Source organism: Urocitellus parryii, chromosome 4 (genome assembly GCF_045843805.1).
Source record: "Urocitellus parryii isolate mUroPar1 chromosome 4, mUroPar1.hap1, whole genome shotgun sequence".
NCBI lineage: Eukaryota > Metazoa > Chordata > Mammalia > Rodentia > Sciuridae > Urocitellus > Urocitellus parryii.
In genome coordinates, this window is record NC_135534.1 from 4261815 (window position 1) to 4280407 (window position 18593).

The following is an 18593-nucleotide window of genomic DNA, read 5'->3' on the forward strand; positions in this document are numbered from 1 at the left end:
CCACCGTGCCCGGCCTCCAGTCACCTCTTAATTCATCGCTAAACAACATCTGGAACAACCATTTCTAAGTTTTGCACAAGAAAATAACCCTGGAACATACATACTTCCAATTTTAAACCTTTATTTTAAGGGCCTTTCTACCTCTTACTGACTGTGAGGCACCCAAAAGACTCACACACATTTCTTGTTTTGACATTTCTCCTACTCTTCTCCTCGAGATGGGCCAAAGATCAACAGAAAGTTGATGGACGAAAGGAAATCCAGGGCGGGAGTTGTGGCTCAATGGTGGAGCTCTTGCCTAGCCCATGTGAGGCCCAATCCTCAGCACCACATAAAAATAAATAAAATAAAGGTATTGTGACCAACAACAACTAAAAATAAATATTTTTTAAAAAGAAAGAAGAAAGGAAATCCAAACAGCTAATAGGGTTTCTAGGGGAGAACTGGCAGAGGGGAAAGTGACGAGGCCCATCACCGGCAAGAAGCAGCAGTGCTACCCACCAAGGGGAGCAAGGCCGACCTGCTTCATTCAGGGCCACGGGCCTGTGGAAAACTACAGCTGTGCTAGGTCTTCTATTCCCACCACCTGAGCCCCGCCCACAGCCAGTGGTCTAGCCCTGAAGCACAGCAAGCGGCCTGGAGGGCAGCCCTGCCGGCGCCCGGCACTTGGCGCCCGGCACTTGTCCTCTCAGTCTTGCCTGCATCTGCCAATCACCCTCAGCACTGACTGAGGGGTGAAAGTGGCCCCAGCCCACACCAGTTTCCAGATTAAGCAGCTTCCCCAAACCTGCTCAGCATGATGGGGCCATGTGGCCCCAAGCCTGGCTCTCCCAGCTTCCCAGAGACACTGGGAGCCACTGAAATCCTTCGGAACTTGCTTCCCACAGATCCCACAGGCAGTGTGAAGTGAGCCCTGGCTGGCGTGCGTGCTTTCCTCACGACTTACACTTTTACAGCCAAGACCTTCGTCCACTCTCAGCAGACAGTATGAATGCACTCCTCAGACACCACCTGAGACTGTGGACCTAGCTCCTGGAGCAGGTGCACTTCAGGCAATTCCATGGTGTTTGCACTTCCCCCCATTTTTCTCCTTTTCTCTTCCATTGGTCATGATGAGCTTTGGAATCACAGGAGAAGCATTCTTCCCCATCCCCACCCTCCATTCCCTAGCTCAAGTGGGGACACCAAAATGGCCACACCTGTGACACATAGGCCCCTTGCAGAGGGCCTCCTGAAGGCAATCTCACACGGCTTCCCCACAAGTCTTCCCCACAACTCCTGAGGCAGGTCTCCTGGTGAGAGGTGAGTGGAGGGGGCAACCCAGACTCAGGGCTTTTGCCCGAGGCACACCTTCACAGCTACTCTGCACTAACCAGCCACTCCCCAGACACCACAGAAACCAACACCACGAAGAAAAGTCTTCCAACTGCCCTTCTGACTCTCAGTCCTCCTCATACTAGGTATGTAGGAACTACACCCTCATCCAAGGGCACCAAATCCCACTGTCAGTAACCAAATGACAAGGACACACCACTCCAGCAAGAACATGCCATAGAGGACAGACCTCAGCACCCGCAGGCTGGATTTCATTCCCAGTGTCCCTCCCATGCCACCTTTGCCAACCTTTTCCAGCCACCAGCTCAGATCTTCTGCAGGAGAATTCTGGAATTCAATGCTGGCCTTTCTGTAACTTGCAGAAAAGAGTGTTCAGGACTCCAGATCATCCCCCAAGCACAAAATCAGAAGCACTGTCCAAGATCACTTAGGTCCTGGGGCTTTTAACTGTCCTCCTAGCACCCCTTCAAGGGCTGGGGTATAGCAGCAGTCCAAGAGGCTCTGGACCAGCTGTGCTGACTGCTTTAAGACCCCTCAGAGATGGCTAATTCCAAACAGCTTTAAACGGCAGGGCCTATCCACTCCCTTACTCTTCGAAGTACCCCAGGCCCCAAGAGGTTAACTGTGACAAGCCAGAGCCTCGTCTACCTTCCAGCACCAGGCCACAGGCCTCTACACATGGCTCTGCAGTCTGTGCAGGACAACAGCAGGGAACGAGGGAGAGGCTCTGACCACCGCCACAGGCAAACCAGGGTTGGCTGATCTGTCCCATTCCCAAGTGTCACCTCTACTTTCATCTGTTTCTTCTTTGATTTATGTAATGTTGTTATCTTAAACATACTGTCAGGGTTGCAGGTTACAAATTTTAATTTAGGATGAGCCAAGAGCTGACCAACCAGAAACAAAACCACAGTGATCCACACTTGGTGTATGGCCAGTGCACAACACACCAAGTCCCCTTATTCTGCACTGGGAAAAGGTTTCTGGGAAAAGCAAGCAAGAAAGGAAAAGCAGATATCTGGATTAAATCAAGCAGAAGGGCTAGAAACAGAACTAGACAAGACATCTAGGAACAGGTGCTTGCTAAAGGTTCTGGGTATTAAAGAAACCAACCTCGGACACTGCAACAGTCCATCATTCCACAGTGCCTCGCCAGGCGCTATGCGCCAGGCACTATGCTCAGGACTGGGGACCCAACAATGCCCGGCCTCGTGGGAAGGTGCCTGCTTAGCCAGAGGCCCCTGTCCCAGGAGCAGAGGAAACTCCTGCCACTGTATGGAGAGGCAGAGAGGCAGCAGGCTGGGAAACAAGGAGCCTCTGCTCTGGAACCAGCACCTGAGGGGTACTGCCGTGCCCAGTGTTACCCCGCAGTTGAAGAACTCGGTAGTGACTCTGCCGGGTTCCAAGAAGACTCCACTACTCAGTACGTGCCAGACGCTGAGTAAGTGCCCAGACCTCTGTCTTGGTGAAAGGTACTGATGTCGCCCTGTTTTAAGGAGTCCTTCCATGAGGCGTCAATGAGACCACTTTCATAGAGACCTGAAGGCATCAGTGTTAACCTTCACCTCATAATCTCTCCCAATCACCCACACACCACGCCCTGGACAGTGCCTAACTCATGGCAAACATTCAATGAACATTTACTACATAAAAACCAAGAGTTATCATCCTTCAATCAGTAATGAGAAGACCAAGAGCTCAGAGATGAGATGAAATGACAGAAGTGACATGGGAAAGCTGGCCTGTGAATCCCGCTGGCTCCCAGTGAAAACTCCACCCAGCCTATCACCAGTGCTCTCCACAGTGACCAGGGGATGGGGATCTTGGGAGGCAAGGGTGGCGGACTGCATCTTAAAGACAGAAAGGATAGAGACGTGGTGGGGGCCGAATGCCTTCAAACAGCATGAAGAATGGAAAGCCAGCCTCCAGCCTCCCTGCAGCGGGAGCCCATGGAGCCAGCGCCTCTAGAAGAGGCGAGGAGCCAGCGTAACACAGCAGAGCAAAATTCTACACAGGCCTCTTTAACCTCTGGGCGCCAGCTAGACTTCACATTTAGTCACAAACCAAGTCCCTTTTATTTTACAGTCCTGGGGACTGAACCCAGGGACGCTTTAGCTCTGAGCTGTCCACAGCCTGTTATAAATTTTATTTTGATTCAGGGTCTCACTAAGTTAAGAGGTGTGCACCACCACACCCAGCTAGCTTAATGTGCATGATAAGGAATACCACACAGATTTTTCAAATCCATGCTCTGACTACTCTAAACAAGGAAGTCTTGCCACATCTCCATGGGATTCTAGGCTCCAACTGGGCAAAAGCCATTTCTGAGGTGGACAGAGAAAGGGCACTGGCTCCCTATGAGCACCTTCAGGTTTTAAGAAATCAACTGCTCAGAAATACTGACTCATCCCAAGCAGAGCTTCAACTTTTTTATAAGAGTCACCAGTGTCAGAATGCCACTACACTAAATCAGTTTTTTCATTAGTCCTGGCAAAGACTCAGAACTCTGCAGGCAGGAGGGATAATTAGCCCACTAGCAAAGCAGAAAAACTTGGAAACGCAGGATATGCCTCAAGCTCCCAAATTTATTTTTGGAGCAAAATGAAATTTCCTCCTCTGAATAAGAATGAGACTCTGTGAAAAGCAAGAATCTGAACTCTGGGATGGATCTCCCCTGCCAAGACAGCCGCCTTCCACAAGCCCGCAGAACCCAGTGAGTCCTCACTGTTAGCTACAGAGAAAAATCTACACAGTGGAAACATTCTGTCCGCATTTCTGAATTAGCATCAGCTGAGAGGGAAGGGGTATTATCACCAGCTGCTCCTGGACAACGCATACAAACAGGAATACTCCTTTGAAACTGGGACCCACAGTTCCAGTGGGTGCTGGGACAGGGCTGGAAAGAGACTTCTCAGCACACGTATTTACTCAGTTCTGCCTGGTGTGATGTATATTTGAAAAAGAAAAAACTCAGCCAGGCATGATGGTACATGCCTGTAATCCCAGTGGCTTGGGAGGCTGAGACAGAAGGATCACGAGTTCAAAGCCAGCCTCAGTAAAAGTGAGGCGCTAAGCAACTCAGTGAGACCCAGTCTCTAAATAAAATACAAAATAGGACTGGCGATGTGGCTCAGTGGTTGAGTGTTCCTGAGTTCAATCCTCAGTACCCCCCCAAAAAAATAAAAATAAATATAAACAGAAACAAGCTGGGCTTGGTGGCACATACCTATAGCCCTGGCTACTTGGGAGGCTGAGGCAGAGGACTGCTTAAGCGTGGGCAACACGATGAGACTCAAAAATAAACAGGAACAAACAAACCTAAATATATATACCAAATTGATAATTATTTTATCTATACGGTTTTGTTACATCAAACTGCTTTAAACCCCATTATTCTAACTGTATTTTTTTTTGGGGGGGTTGTAGTTGGACACAATACCTTTATTTATTTATTTTTATTTATATGTGGTGCTAAAGATAGAATCCACACTGCACACACAGTAGACAAGCACTCGACCTCTGAGCCACAACCACAACCCCTCTAACTGTGTATTCTTAAGATGCATTTATTCTACGGCCCAAAAGAATTGCTAAGAAATCCAAAAGCTTCATTCAAAAGGTTGATTATAAAAACAAGGTATTAAAATGTCAAAACCACTTTACAGACACCATAGGATAAAGAAAATGATGCTAATGTAATTAGAAATCAAGACGGTCAGGATAATAAAAGAAATATATATACAAAATAAAGGACGAAGCGCTGCTAACTAAATGAACTCAAGTGAGAAATAATCAGGATGGCTCTTCCCGTAATCACTCTTTCCAGCCTGCCACCAGGAACCTGAAGACGCTGACCCTGGAACAGGATCCTGAAAGGGACCAGGGACATTTCACATTCGAGGCAGGAACAGCTCAAAGTACTCCAGGTAAGAACTCTTTCCTTAGCAGAAGTCAAGCTTCTGTGTTAAAATCTGAGCTTGTTTGGTTGTTAGTACTGAGGATGGAACCCTGGGCCTTGTGCTTGCTGGGCAAGGGCTCCACCACTGAGTCACACCCCAGCCACATCAGGAGCACTTCTGAGGACCTTTAGACAGGGCAAAACTGGTTCTTCACAAGGGCTGTGCCAAATTACTTCGCAGTAGCTAACAGGAAGAGCTAGAAAGCACAAAATGGGACGAGGAAGCCTAGCCTAAGACAGCAATGTTTTGGCACAGAAGCCAGCTGTAAGACATGAGGTACCTATGGCGAAGGCACCACCCTGGTCAACGGGAGAGCTGGCAGAGGCCAGTCCAGGACAAAGTCACAGAGATGCAGTACACCACTCCAGGAGACTGGGGTTCAGCCTCAGGGAAATGGAGACAAGCACTTTAAGTTGAAAAAGGGCACATTTGCATTTTAGATACCTCCATTTAGAAGCTACCCAAGGTCATTGGATGAAGACCCCAGGACACCAGTGCCCAGATCACACCAGGGGTCTCTTGAAGTGATCAGAGAGATGGCAAAGTCCATACCATAGGACCTGGGGACTGATAGGATGGAGTTGGTACAGCTGCCCCCCAAATTCTGGCCTTCCTGACCAGGCAAGAAATAGCACAGGAGCAGGGACAGATCTGAGGGAAACACAGGTCTGGTCATGTTGAATTTAAGGAGTCTAGAGGCCACCCAAACAAGTCCAGTAGTGGGCAGCTAGAGCTATGCAAGTAGGGGAGAGTGGGTAGCCACCTGCCCAAATTCTGCGCCCCCCCTCACACACACAGATGGTGGCAAGGGTTCCCACCGCTGCATGAGCCCTGCACTTTTTTTTCTTCCACCTCTTTACACAACTACTAAAATATGTGGGCTATGTCACCCTTATTACCTATTGAATATTCAGTACCTCGTTCCTGAAACAAAACAGGCCTCAGTAAAATACTAGAATATGCTTATATGCAGAATCACTCACTCACATCACAGAAACATTATGTCTATCACATCAAAATGCTATACGTTGTCAGGCATGGTGGTATACACCTATAATTGCAACCACGCAGGAGGATTACAAATTTAAGGCCAGCCTGGGCAATTTAGCAACATTTTTCTTGTCTCAAAATTTAAAAAAAAAAAAAAAAAAAAAAAAAAAAAAGAGGATGGGGGCTGAAGATGTAGCTCAGTAATAGAGTATCTCTAGGTTCAATCCCCAGTACCACAAAATAACTGAATCAAATCTTTAAAAAAATACCATGCATTTACATGCATGGCACACAGAAGTGTGTGCAACTCTGTGCTTTGGGGTCAGTGATGCTCAGGGGTCCAGATGTTCGCCCACAGCACGGCCAGTGCAGCTCAGCTCGCAGGGACACAGCTCTCTCCTAAAGCGGCTTCCAATCCTGTGCCTCCACCCTCAACCACATCCACACAAAACTCGTCCCTTCCCATTGTCCCCAACCTCCCATGAAGCACAAAGGAAGGAAGCCTCCAGGTTTCGGAAAGAAAGCAGACAAGGCCTTGCCCTGGAAGCTGTCTGATCCTACCTCCCCCTGCAAGCTTACCTTCTGTCCAGGTCAAGAACAATGGCTCCATTCCCAGGACCTGAATCAGGTAAGTTCCTCCTTGCCTGCAGCCTATGCCCATACCCTGCTCTTCCTGGCCCCAAGATCTCAACTTGAAAGCGAACCCCTCGGGGCCAGGTGTGGGGGTGCACGCCTGTAATCTCAGCTATTCAGGAGGCTGGGACAGGAGGATCAAAAGTTGGACAAGCCAGTGAGACCTTCTCTCAAAATAAAAAATAAGAGGGCTGGGGGAAGCCGGATACAGTGGCACACACCCATAATTCCAGTGACTGAGGCAGGAGGATGGCAAGCTCCAGGCCAGCCTGGGCAACTTTGTTAAGTCTGTTTCAAAACAAAATGAAAAGAGCTGTGGGTGCAGCTTAGTGGCAAGCAACCCCTCAGAACGGCCTGTCACCCACACAGCCAACATCATCCATCCTCCAGCCATCTCCTCCCGTCAGGCTGTCCCAAGTCTGCACATGTCTTGAGACAGGTGTGGGCTGTGAGAGCCCGCTGAGGGCAGGGTCCTCTCTGCCACCACCACTTCTCTGGCAGCCTGTAACAGTCACATGCACACAGGGCTAGACAAAGAATGGACAACTCTGTCTCTCTGTTGACCAGCAGAGGTGCAGGGCCACCACATAAATGATGGCAAGCTGAGTATGTGCAAAAACCAAGGATGTAAACGGCCAGTAGTATTTCAAAAGGTGTACTTAATTATTTCATAAACCCAACACCTTGGCAAGAAGCATGGCATTCTAAGAGGGGTTTTGCCAACTACGTCTTGAAAGCCAGTAGTCAAGCACATTGCAGGGCACCCTCTGACCCACGGTGGTCATCAGTGTCCACCTTCAGGGAAGAGTCAGTAATAGAGTAAGCTACCTTTACCTGATTCTCCCCACATTATTCACTAATCTAGTGTGGCAAGTGACAACAACACTTGAGGATTAAACTATGAAAAAGTGCTGCAGCCAACTCTGAATTGCAGGCATGCTTGAGAAGCGCTTCTGGCTCTTCACACCAGAACTGCTCCCCACATTTGGGGCAGATGAGTCTTCGCTGTGGGAGCACCACTGCGGAGTGCTGGGGAACACCCTTGCCTCAGCTGGGCAGCCCAACACCTCCAAGCACCACCAGCACCTTCCCTGGCCTCCCACTGCGCTTCGCCAGAGCGTCCTCACTCCTGCCCGCTTGTGCAGTGCTTGTTGGGGTCCCCCCACCAGTGCTAGTCCTAGTTTGGGACAGCACCTCTCAGCAGGCTCTGCCTGCATGCCCTTCCAGCCTGCCCAGCACACTCCACACTGCCACCAGCACACCCCCACTACCACTAGGACGGTGGACACAACTGACGTAGTAGACTGCTCTTTATTTTTATTCCTTACAGTTGTGAGTTGTGGACTCCTGTCTCGAGGATGAGCAGACGCTGTGAGAGACCCAGATGGGCCCCATCTACAACAGAGCCTGAACAGATCGTCTTTTCTTGTTTTTATATATTGGAATCTCCAAGCGAGAGATCTTTCTTTAAAAAAAAAAAAAAAACTCATTTGTTACTTTCAATAAGACCATAAAGCCACTGCACTAGACTTCAAGAATAAGATCTACATTTGAAAATACAGCTGAGGGCTGGGGCTATGGCTCAGTGGTAGAGCGCTTGCCTAGCATGGGTTCGATCCTCAGCACCGCCTAAAAATAAAAAAAAATTTAAAAAGGCACTATGTCCACCTACAACTACAAAAAATAAAAACAATACAGCTGAAACTTCAAATTGAAATTGGAGCAAAACCTAAAAGGAGTAATTTTTTAAGAAAACTCCACAAGTGACCGACTCACAGGACAGCACAAGGCAACCTGTCTAGGTCCCTAGCTCTTCCTCTGCCACTGACAAGTTGCTGTTGCAGCCCTCTCCTGGGCGGGCAGGGGAACAGGTCGGGACATCCCACACAGGGGACAACCAAGGAGCGGGGGAGCCAAGGACCTGCGCTGGGCCCCCTGGTGACAGTCCTTTGATGGGGTAAGTGAGGATTATGATTGGAAACTGAACAATGAGTGCCAAGTACGGGTTGGCACTGCTCCCATATGGAATGGCGATGATTGACAGATTTATTGGGACCTTCACAGACGGCTGCAGGTGGAGAACGCGCTGGGTAGCCAGCTGGTGGCGTGTCAACCCACCAAGGAGTAGAAAAGCTGAATGCACTTGCTAAGTCTGCTGGACAGGCAGCCACAAACCAGAGGGGAGAAGGTAAGCTTCAATCCAAAGCGTACGTTCCCTAGGCAGCCTACTGTGTCCACACCACAGGGAAGCCTACTGTGGCTGAGTCCACACTCAGGGCATGGGGCAGCACAACAATAAGCTGGGAACAAAACAGCAGAAAGCCTTAGGAAGCAGTGGCTAAGAGAGCACAGGATGACCTCAAGGAGCTGGATGACAAAAACTGGAGCACAGGCTGACAGCCAAAGCTAGAGGACTCCAGGGGAAGACAGACGGAGAAAACGGGCCCCATCCTATGGGAACCTGGCAGGGAAGCAGGCTTCCAGGTGTCTCATGAGGCCAGGGAGATGAGAACTGGGCTTCAGCACCCCCAGCAGGAGGCCCACGGGGCAATACCCCAGGGTCTCAGAGATCTGGAGGTAATGGGGTGCAGACGGCTGAGGCTGCGGCTCACAGAACCTGAATCCCAGCCTCACAAGGCTCAGTCCCAGCCTGAACTGGGGTCTTCTATCCCTACTCCAGGGCTTCAGGTGACAGGAGTAAGACAGCATACAAAAAGGTATGTATCAACAAATAGGACTGGGGAAAGAACTAGACACAGGCCCAGCGGTGTACAGAATATCAGAGTTATCAGGTACAAACTATGAATGTTCAAAATTAAACGGACAAAAGGAAATGTTTCACTAGAGAACTAAGAGACAAGCACCAAAATTCTAGAACTGAATTTAAAAACTCAACCTAGGGCTAAATTGGACAGACTGGACCCAGCTGAAGAGAGGATCGGCTAGCAGGAAGAAAGGTCACCAAAAATGTGTCTAAACAGAAGTGTGAGAAAAGGCTAGACATATGGGAAGGAGCGCAGGAAGCACACTGGACAGGGTAAAAGCCCGGGGCACACAGAGACAAACACCCTCAGACCAGCAGAGCCAAAACGTGAGTAGGAAGTGTCCACAGTCCATGGTCAAAACGTTTGTTTCCAGGAAGAAAATGCTGAAAGCCAGGGAGGGAGGCTCTACCTAACTGGGACAACCCCAGGAGCACGCTCAAGCCCACAAGGACAGCGGGGAGCCAGGGTGGGAGCCAGAGCGGGGACACCCAGAGAGGAACTCAAACAACAACGAGGAAAATGCATAAAAAAGAACCCACTCAGGCAACAACAGACAGGACTGAGAAACAGGAAGGTCCTCCTTCGGGGGAAGAGGCAGTCCCCGCAGACGTCACCTGCCAACTGTGAGGAGGCAAGGAACCACCCGACAGTGCCAAAACACATTTAAAGCTCAGCTGTGCGACACTAAGGTGTGGGAGACTGCCTGCAGTGCCTAAGGAGGGAGGAGGGAAGGCGAAGGTAAGCTTCAATCCAGCGCGTACTGTTACCTAGGCAAGAGTGCATGGCACCCCAACCCAACAGGGAAGAGCAGCTGTAAAACACCTGGCGCTTCTACAGGAAGGCGAGGACCAAGACAGGAAACCAGGGGCACTTATATTTAAGTGGAGCAGACTCTAATTAAAAGACAAAGATTGTCAGAATGACCACGACACCACCCACCCACAGTTCACAGGGGCACACCTTACTTACAAGATCACAGGCAAACACCCACAGAAGAAAGCTGATGTGGCAAACGCTGGGCAGTGCCAGGGACAGGGGACTCCTCAGGATGACCATGCTGCCTCTACCAAGGGGATCAAAGTTCTGAGTTTGTACCCAGAACAATCTTAAGACACATAATAATGAAGAGCTAAGAGGAGAAATAGTCAGCTCCACCATCACAGTAATACATCTCTCGGTAACTAACAGAATGAATACACAAGAAAGTCGAGTGTGACCGTGCTGCCTGTGCGCAGCCACACACGCACTAAACAGCTGCTCTACCTGAAGCTGCACGACAGACACAGTACACACCAGGTTTTAAAGAGGTAGCACAAAATGCCTGTGCTTACTGTTGACAACGTGGAAATGACAGGATTTGAGGGCTAAATAAAATATATTATTAAACTTAATCTCACCTATTTCTTTCGGCTTTAATGAGGCCACTGCTCTGAATCACACAACTAGCACAGCTGATCAGGCACAGCAGAGAAGGCTGTGCATCAACACTCACTACTTTCAAGTGCTCAGGAAGCACGTAACAGAAGTGACGGGGACTGGCCATTAGGAGAGCCAGGCAGTGAAGGGCTGCAAGGTGTACTCAGGGATCATGCTAGAAATCAGCAGACCACAAGAACCCCCCACATCACAAGACCAAGCAAGGTACTTCTACAACTTTTTACGAATTAAAAAACTTAACCACAGTGAAAATCAGACTCTATTTTGCAAACAAATAGTGAAATTTGACTTATCAAAAACTTGTGGGATGCACAAGTTTTTGATAAGTCAAATGCACAAGCTGAAATTGTGCTTGAGGGAAACTTACAGTCTTGAATACACAAAAAAAGAAGAAAAGCTGAAATCAGTGAAGTTTCTACTCAAGAAATTAGGAAAAAGAATGGCAAATGAAAAACAAGGCGGAAGGAAGGAAAAGAATACACAATCTGAAAGAGACAATAAACGTGAAATAGAAAAATAAAGCCAACATTGGTTCTCTGGCAGTTTATAAAACTGACGAACTCCTAGCAAGGCCGCTTCAGAGACAAGGTACAAATTGCCAATATCAAGAATTATTAAAAGGGGACGTCACTACAGATCTCGCAGATAATAAATAAACCACTTTACACTTATAAACTGGTTAGTCTGGACAAATGGACAAATCTCTGTGGGAAAAATGCCTTGCCTAACAGACATAAGAAGAAATATCAGAAAAATCTGATTGCTACCTATAATTTTTTAAACTAAAAATATATATTATTCAATTAGCATATTTTTATATTTTATTGCTGCCACAAATTGGGTTCTTTAGTAGCTTATTAATTTTGACACATATATATGTATTATTACTCAAGCTAGTTCAAGTAATATTCACTTACAGTATTTTATTCCTATAAAAAATTCCTGAAGTTGGTGATGTGTAAAGAAAAGGTATTTCCAACAGCATGGCACTGGTGTGGTTGGGCTCTGGTGTGGGCCTTCTAGCTACATTACAAGGCAGATGGCACCATGGCAAGAGCATGTATGAGACAGGAGGAGAGATTCAGGCCCAGGCATGCTCTTTTTAGAACAGCCCACTTTTATGGAAACTAACCAGAGTCCCAAGGAACTACAGTGCACTTGTCCAAGGCTGATGTCCCCAGTGACCTGGTTTCTTCCCAGTAGGCCCTACCTCTTAAAGGTCCTACCACATCAATTCTACCATACTGGTGACCAAACGTTCAGCACAAAAAACTTTTGGGTCATACTTGAACCATAAAATCATAGCAATTGCCCATGACAGAACTTTTCTTCTATAATTATACTATTTTATTTTATGTCAATGATAATATTACATAGTCCATTCCATTTTCTATTTCTGCATAAAATATTACCACCAAATAACAACCTATAGTAATAGACATTATTAATCTCCTGGTTTTGGAAGATCATAAATTCTACTGACCACTCTTACTAGGATAACCCCCTTTTCTACTTATCTAAGTCAAATGATTAGTAACAATCATGAGAAGCAGAATCTCGTCATATCAAGTCAGGCTTACACTCCATGGGAGGGAATTATATGAGATATTCATACCAGAGAAATTAAATTGGAATTCATCTTCAAATTCTACCTACCACAGATCATCATTTCATTCGAGAAACCAACCTACCTACCCCCCCACACCAGGGACTGAACCCAGGGGCACTTAACCACTGAGACACATCCCATCCCCACTTCTTTCCTCCCCCCCCCCTTTTTTTTGAGACAGGGTCTCACTAAGTTGCTCAGAGGCCCAAAGCCACTGAGATTACAGGCATACGCCACCATGCCCTGCTAAATGAGAAAGCTCCTGACTTGGATTTCATATCCTTCATTATGTTGGGAAATAACATACTTATATTCATCCTTTTGGTAAAGGGCTTTTGTCACACAAAAGTATGTTTGTATTTCATTAAATGTATTTTGAGATATTTTGAGATGATGACAATAGTTTTTCCTAATTTGACTTTTTGCCATATATGATCACACCCAGTGATACAGTGAAAAGACCTATAAGTTAAAATGACAAATGTCCTGCATATACGTAGGACTAATGACCTCTACCTATAATATTGATTCTAAAATTTTTCTTTCTCATACGGCTATACCAGCTGGTTCTTCCAAAAATCTGTAGAGAAAAACACCAAGTTCACAGGAAGTCTTTCAAGAAATGTTCCACCTTTTTTTCATGAGACCAGCATAAGCTTGATACAAAACAAGGACTATATAGGAAGCACAATCATCAGTCAGTCTCTTTCATGAGTATAGAGGCAGTAATCCTATATAAGTTCTCACCAAACAAACCCAGCAAAGAAGACTACAAGCTGGGCACAGTGGCGTGTGCCTGTAACCCCAGCTACCCAAGAGGCTGCAGGAGGACTGAAAATTCAAGGCCAGCCTGGGCAACTAAGCAAGACCCTGTCTCAAAATAAAAAATAAAAAGGGCTAAGGATGTAGCTCAATGGTAAGGCACCTCTGGGTATAATCTCTAGTATCAAAAAACAAATATTAAAAAGGGCTAAGGATATAGCTTAGTGGTAGAGTGTCCCTAGGTTCAATCCTCAGTATTGCAAAGCAAAAACAAAAACACAAACAGAAACAAGCTAGAGATCATGTTGGAATCGTTCTAGAATTGCACATTTAAAACGTCAAACTGGGTTGGGAGTCAGTGGCAACGCACTTGCCTGCCAAATAAAAGGCCCTGGGTTCAATCTCCAGCACTGCAAAAATTTTTAAAAAGTTGTATCATCAAATAACAGAAAAAGCACAATTGTTTGAAAAGATGCAGAAAAACAAATGTAAAAAATTCAATAACCACTCATAATTAATAAAAAACTCTTAGCAAAATAAGAATAAAGAAGAATTTTTATATTTTGATAGAGAATATCTACAAAAACCCTACAATAATGATCACGCTTACAGGTGACATAGTAAAAGCTTACCCTGATTATTGGGAAGAAGACAAGGACACTATGCTCACCATTTCAACACTACTAAATTTCTCAGCCAGTATAATAAAGAAAAAGAAAAATGGTTATAGCACATGGGGGGAAAAAATTGCTAAACATGCAAATCTACCACGCGGCCTGCGCAGTGGTTTCATTAATGAGGTTCTAGGCATAAAGTTAGTTAGGAGAGATCGAAATAAAAACACAGACTCAGTTACCTTATTTCTATTGCTAGGTCCGAGATGGCTCCCCTCTCTGGTTCCCTCGCCCAGCAGGGCAGCAAAGATTACTCAGGGTTAGCAGGAGAGAGAGAGAGAGCACGCCGGGGACTAGCCTTTTATTAGGGAACAAGAGATTCAGGGGAGAATTCCATCCAATGAAGTCGTTGAGGGGGGGTTGCACTCCAAGGTCAGGGTCAGTGATTGGGTCTCCGGGGTCAGTGGTCAGGCACACCCCCACACGGATGGGCTCTCTCATCAGGAAAGGGTCGGGAAAAACTTTGACTTAGCCAAAGTGCCTCAGGCCCTTAACGGGAGTCACCCAATCACGTGTTAGAATGGCTTCCCACATGCAAAGAATCAGTTCTCTCTATAAAAATAATAAATAATTACATAGCTATTATATGTCTGTGGATTACAGGATCAATATTTTAAAAAGATGTCATTTCTCCCCCACTGGTCTGCTGATTAACTGCAGTCCCAATTAAAATCCCAGCACTTTTTTTTTTTTTGCAGTGAGATTGCCAAGAAGATTATAAAATATATCTGAAAATGCAAAGGACCAAGATCAGCTAAGAAAATCCTGAAGAGTAAAGGTGGAGAACTTAAATGACCAACTCTCAAGACCACGTAAATCTACAGTAGTTTACAGGATGGTACTTGTGCAAATAGGACAAAAAAGGTCAATGCAGCAGAGTTCAGAAAGAGATCACATGTTCACAGTTACCTGATGAGGTGAAAGAGATGGCACTGTGATGCACTGGGGGAAAGATGGTCTTCTTCATGAATCAAAGCTGTGTCAACCAGATATCCAGAGGTGAAAAAAAATTTTGGCCCGTCTCCCAACACAAACAGAATCAACTTCAGACAGAAGATAAAACAGTGGAGCTTTTACAAGACAACACAGGATAGTATCTTCACAAACCTAGCCTAGCTGACTTCTTAAACATCACTAAAAAAAAAGATCAACTAAAGCATGTTAAAATCTTAAATTCTGCTTTTCAGAAGATACTACTGAGAGTGAAAAAGCAAACACAAGAGTATAAAACAGTCTGGTGTGTGTTTTGAGATACGTAAAGAACTCCTTCAAACAAAATACACAGCTCAGACAACACAGCACTGAACTTACTCCACTGCAGAGCTCCTGCCCCCTGCACACTCTGCTCACCAGGAAGCAGCAGATCCAGGCAGCGTGAGCTAGACACCCAGACACCTGCAGGACAGCTGACCCACAGGAACACACAACACCCAGTGTGACCAACCTGTGGACAGCTGCCTGCTCACACTGCGAGTGACAGCAAACAGTCACACTGCCACTTTTGGTAGTATATCCCAAGGCTGAGCAAAGCACACACCATCACTCTAAAGTACATTCCCTATATACACGCCACAGAAATTTACCACACCTGCACACAAAACAAGCACGTTCAGGGAGGCATTTATAAAAGCACAACCAAACATGCACAACAGTACAAAGAACAAATCATGGGTATATTCATACTCTTGACAACAAGCATGCTACGGGAAATGACCAAGTGCATTTCATAATGTTGAGTGAACAAATCAATAAATGAAAATATACATGTCATCTTACTTATAGAAAAACCAAGAGCAGGTAAAAGTAATCAACAATAAAAAGTCAAAATCATTCTGCCAGGTGGGGTGGTGAAGGCCTGTAATCTCAGCAGCTTGGGAGGGTGAGGCAGGAGGATCCCAAGTTTGAGACCAATCTCAGCAATTTAGCAAGGCCCTCAGCAACTTAGCAAGACCCTGTCTCAAAATAAAAAATAAAAAGGGTTGGGGATGTGGCTCAGTGGTAAAGCATCCCTGGGTTCAATCCTCAGTACCAAACAAAAAAAGTCAAGATCCTTTTTAGAATTGGGGGAGGGTCACTGGAATAACGGGAGAGACTTGCAGGAAGCCTGGTGACATCCCACCTCTTAATCTGCCTACTGATCCACAGAGTTAACTTTGTGGAAAGTTCACTGAGATGTACACTCACATCTGTGAATGCTTCTGATGAATGCCCAGGTTTTTTGTTTGGTTGGTTTTTGGTTTTTGGTGCCAGGGTTTGAACCCAGGGGAGCTTAACCACTGAACTACATCCCCAGCTGTTTTTTTTTTTTTTTTTTCCCACTTTGAGACAAGGTCTGGCTACATTGCCTAGGATGGCTTTGAACTTGGCAAACCTCCTGCCTCAGCTCCCACATTTCTGGGATTATAGCTCAGGTGATGTTTTACAGTACACTCTGACTTCCCCATCTGACATGCGGAGAGACACATGCAGTCACTTGACGCATAGACCTACGTGGTCACTCTATTAGCCATCCAAAGATGAGCCCAATTTCAGGAAATTTACTTCATGGTTCCTGTGCTTCTGAAATGCTGGAATCAGGTGGTGACATCAACTGTTGGCATCATCACATTATCTACCCAGCTTGGCATTTCCAGGTTGCTACAGTGAGCAACCATCTCGCCAGCAGGTGTAGAAATGCCCACAGCCTGAGACTATAAAACTCCTGTCACTTCCCTGCCACGTCCTAGGCACCTATTTTTCCCCAAAAGTACCCTACCAATTACACAAGTATTAGACAAATGCTTCAGTGTGTGCACCTCAGATGACATTAAAACAAACACAAAGCTGCAGGTGGTGCCCACACCTGTGATCCAGCTGTCGAGGAGACTGAGGCATGGGATCCCAAGTGTGAGCCCCCTCTAAGAATAAAAAGGCCCTGGGGATGTAGCCTAGTGGTAGGGTACTCACGTGGTGTGAGCTCCAGTACTCCCCACCAAAAACTACACTTTCAAATCTGACCTAAATAAATTTTTAATTTATAAGATTTTAGTCAGAAAAATCTTAATGATTCTCTAACCCCACAAAAAGGGAACATATAGCACTCACATCAAATTGTCATTTCTAAAAAGGAAGTTCATTGGCTTATGAATCTTTCAGGAGACTTGACTACAGCCAAGAAACACATTAAGGCTAGTAATCATTCATTTGCAGCGGGAGCACCAGCCTATGCCGGCTCGGGTCTACCATATACACCATAAAGGCACCTATTATGAATGAGTAAAATGGCACCCAGGCAGCTCACAAACACCCAAGCAGCCTACTTAACTCCCATGGTGCCACGTGCCACACACCTTATATCTCTCCTCAACACTCTCTCCCTTCTCCTATCATTAAATTCTCATTTAACTCTGTAAGAGAAGGCTTTGAAACACCAGCCTGAATGTAACATTCTTAAAGCAACAACCTCAGTTGTGGCAAGCTTTAAAATTCTCACCTGCAAAGGAAAAAAAAGAAATCCTAAGAAATCAACCTCTGGTCTTCTACAAAAACAAAGGTAAGCCAGGCAATGCAAAGTCCTGTGATCCCAGCGACTCGGGGGCTGAGGACAGAGGAATGCCCCTGCAAAGCCAGGCTCAGGAAATTATAGAGCCCTGTCTCAAAACAAAAAATGAAAAGGGCCAGGGACACAGTCCAGTAGCAAAGCACCCCTGGATTCTGGGTTCAATCCCCAGTGCCAATAAACAAAGCACAAATGTCTGACAAAGGTGGACTGTGAAAACATCTCTGTGAACTCGGCTGTCCATCCAACTTCATTAGAAACTGGAAAAAACCCATGGAAATGCGCACACAGTCCCTCAGGTAGAAGCCACAGAGAGCCACATTCAGGGAGAAAAGGCCCTGACAGACGGAAGAACCCAGAGCTTGGTTGCTTCATGCCTTTTTTATAAAAACTTCCAAGCATTTTTCCAAATCTAGGCGGCTCCCCAAGACAGGAATGAGAGCAATGAGGTATTTGCACATGACTTCGGAGAACACCAGTTTGCTCTCCCTAAGCAGTCTAATCCCTGGGGACTTTGTGTGTGCTTAGGAACGCCAGGAACACCACTCCACAGGTCGCAGGAATACTCAGCTACCGCCTTCACCAAGAAGACACCACCAAGGGAGCCGGGCGCTGGGGCCTACCTGGGGCAGTGCGGTACTGAGCTGTCTCTGCAAGGAGTCTCGCTCGTGGCCAACCTCGTGCAGCTTCCCCTGGGTCAGCGCCAGGGTTTCCTGAGTCTCCCTCAGCGTGTCCAGGAGCCGGTCCCTCTCTTCCAGCATGGAGACCATGAGTTGCTCAAAGTGGGAATCCGCGTCTGGCTGCGAGGGGGAGCCGGACCCGTGGCTCCCGCCTCCTCCGGGGGGACCTTCTGCTTCACTGATGGTCGGCATCACCTCGCACATCATCTGG

The 18593-nt window shown here is 46.6% G+C and overlaps 1 protein-coding gene across 6 annotated transcripts in view; it reads right to left on the bottom strand.

The window, feature by feature from the left end:
* Positions 1-18593, bottom strand: part of Ppfia1 (PPFI scaffold protein A1) — an 88314-nt gene that overhangs the window by 68957 nt on the left and 764 nt on the right. For all 6 annotated transcript variants that reach the window (XM_077797890.1, XM_077797889.1, XM_077797888.1 and 3 more), the window contains exon 2: positions 18326-18589. In XM_077797890.1, coding sequence (XP_077654016.1) covers positions 18326-18589 — 264 coding nt within the window. The remainder of the gene's footprint in view (positions 1-18325; positions 18590-18593) is intronic.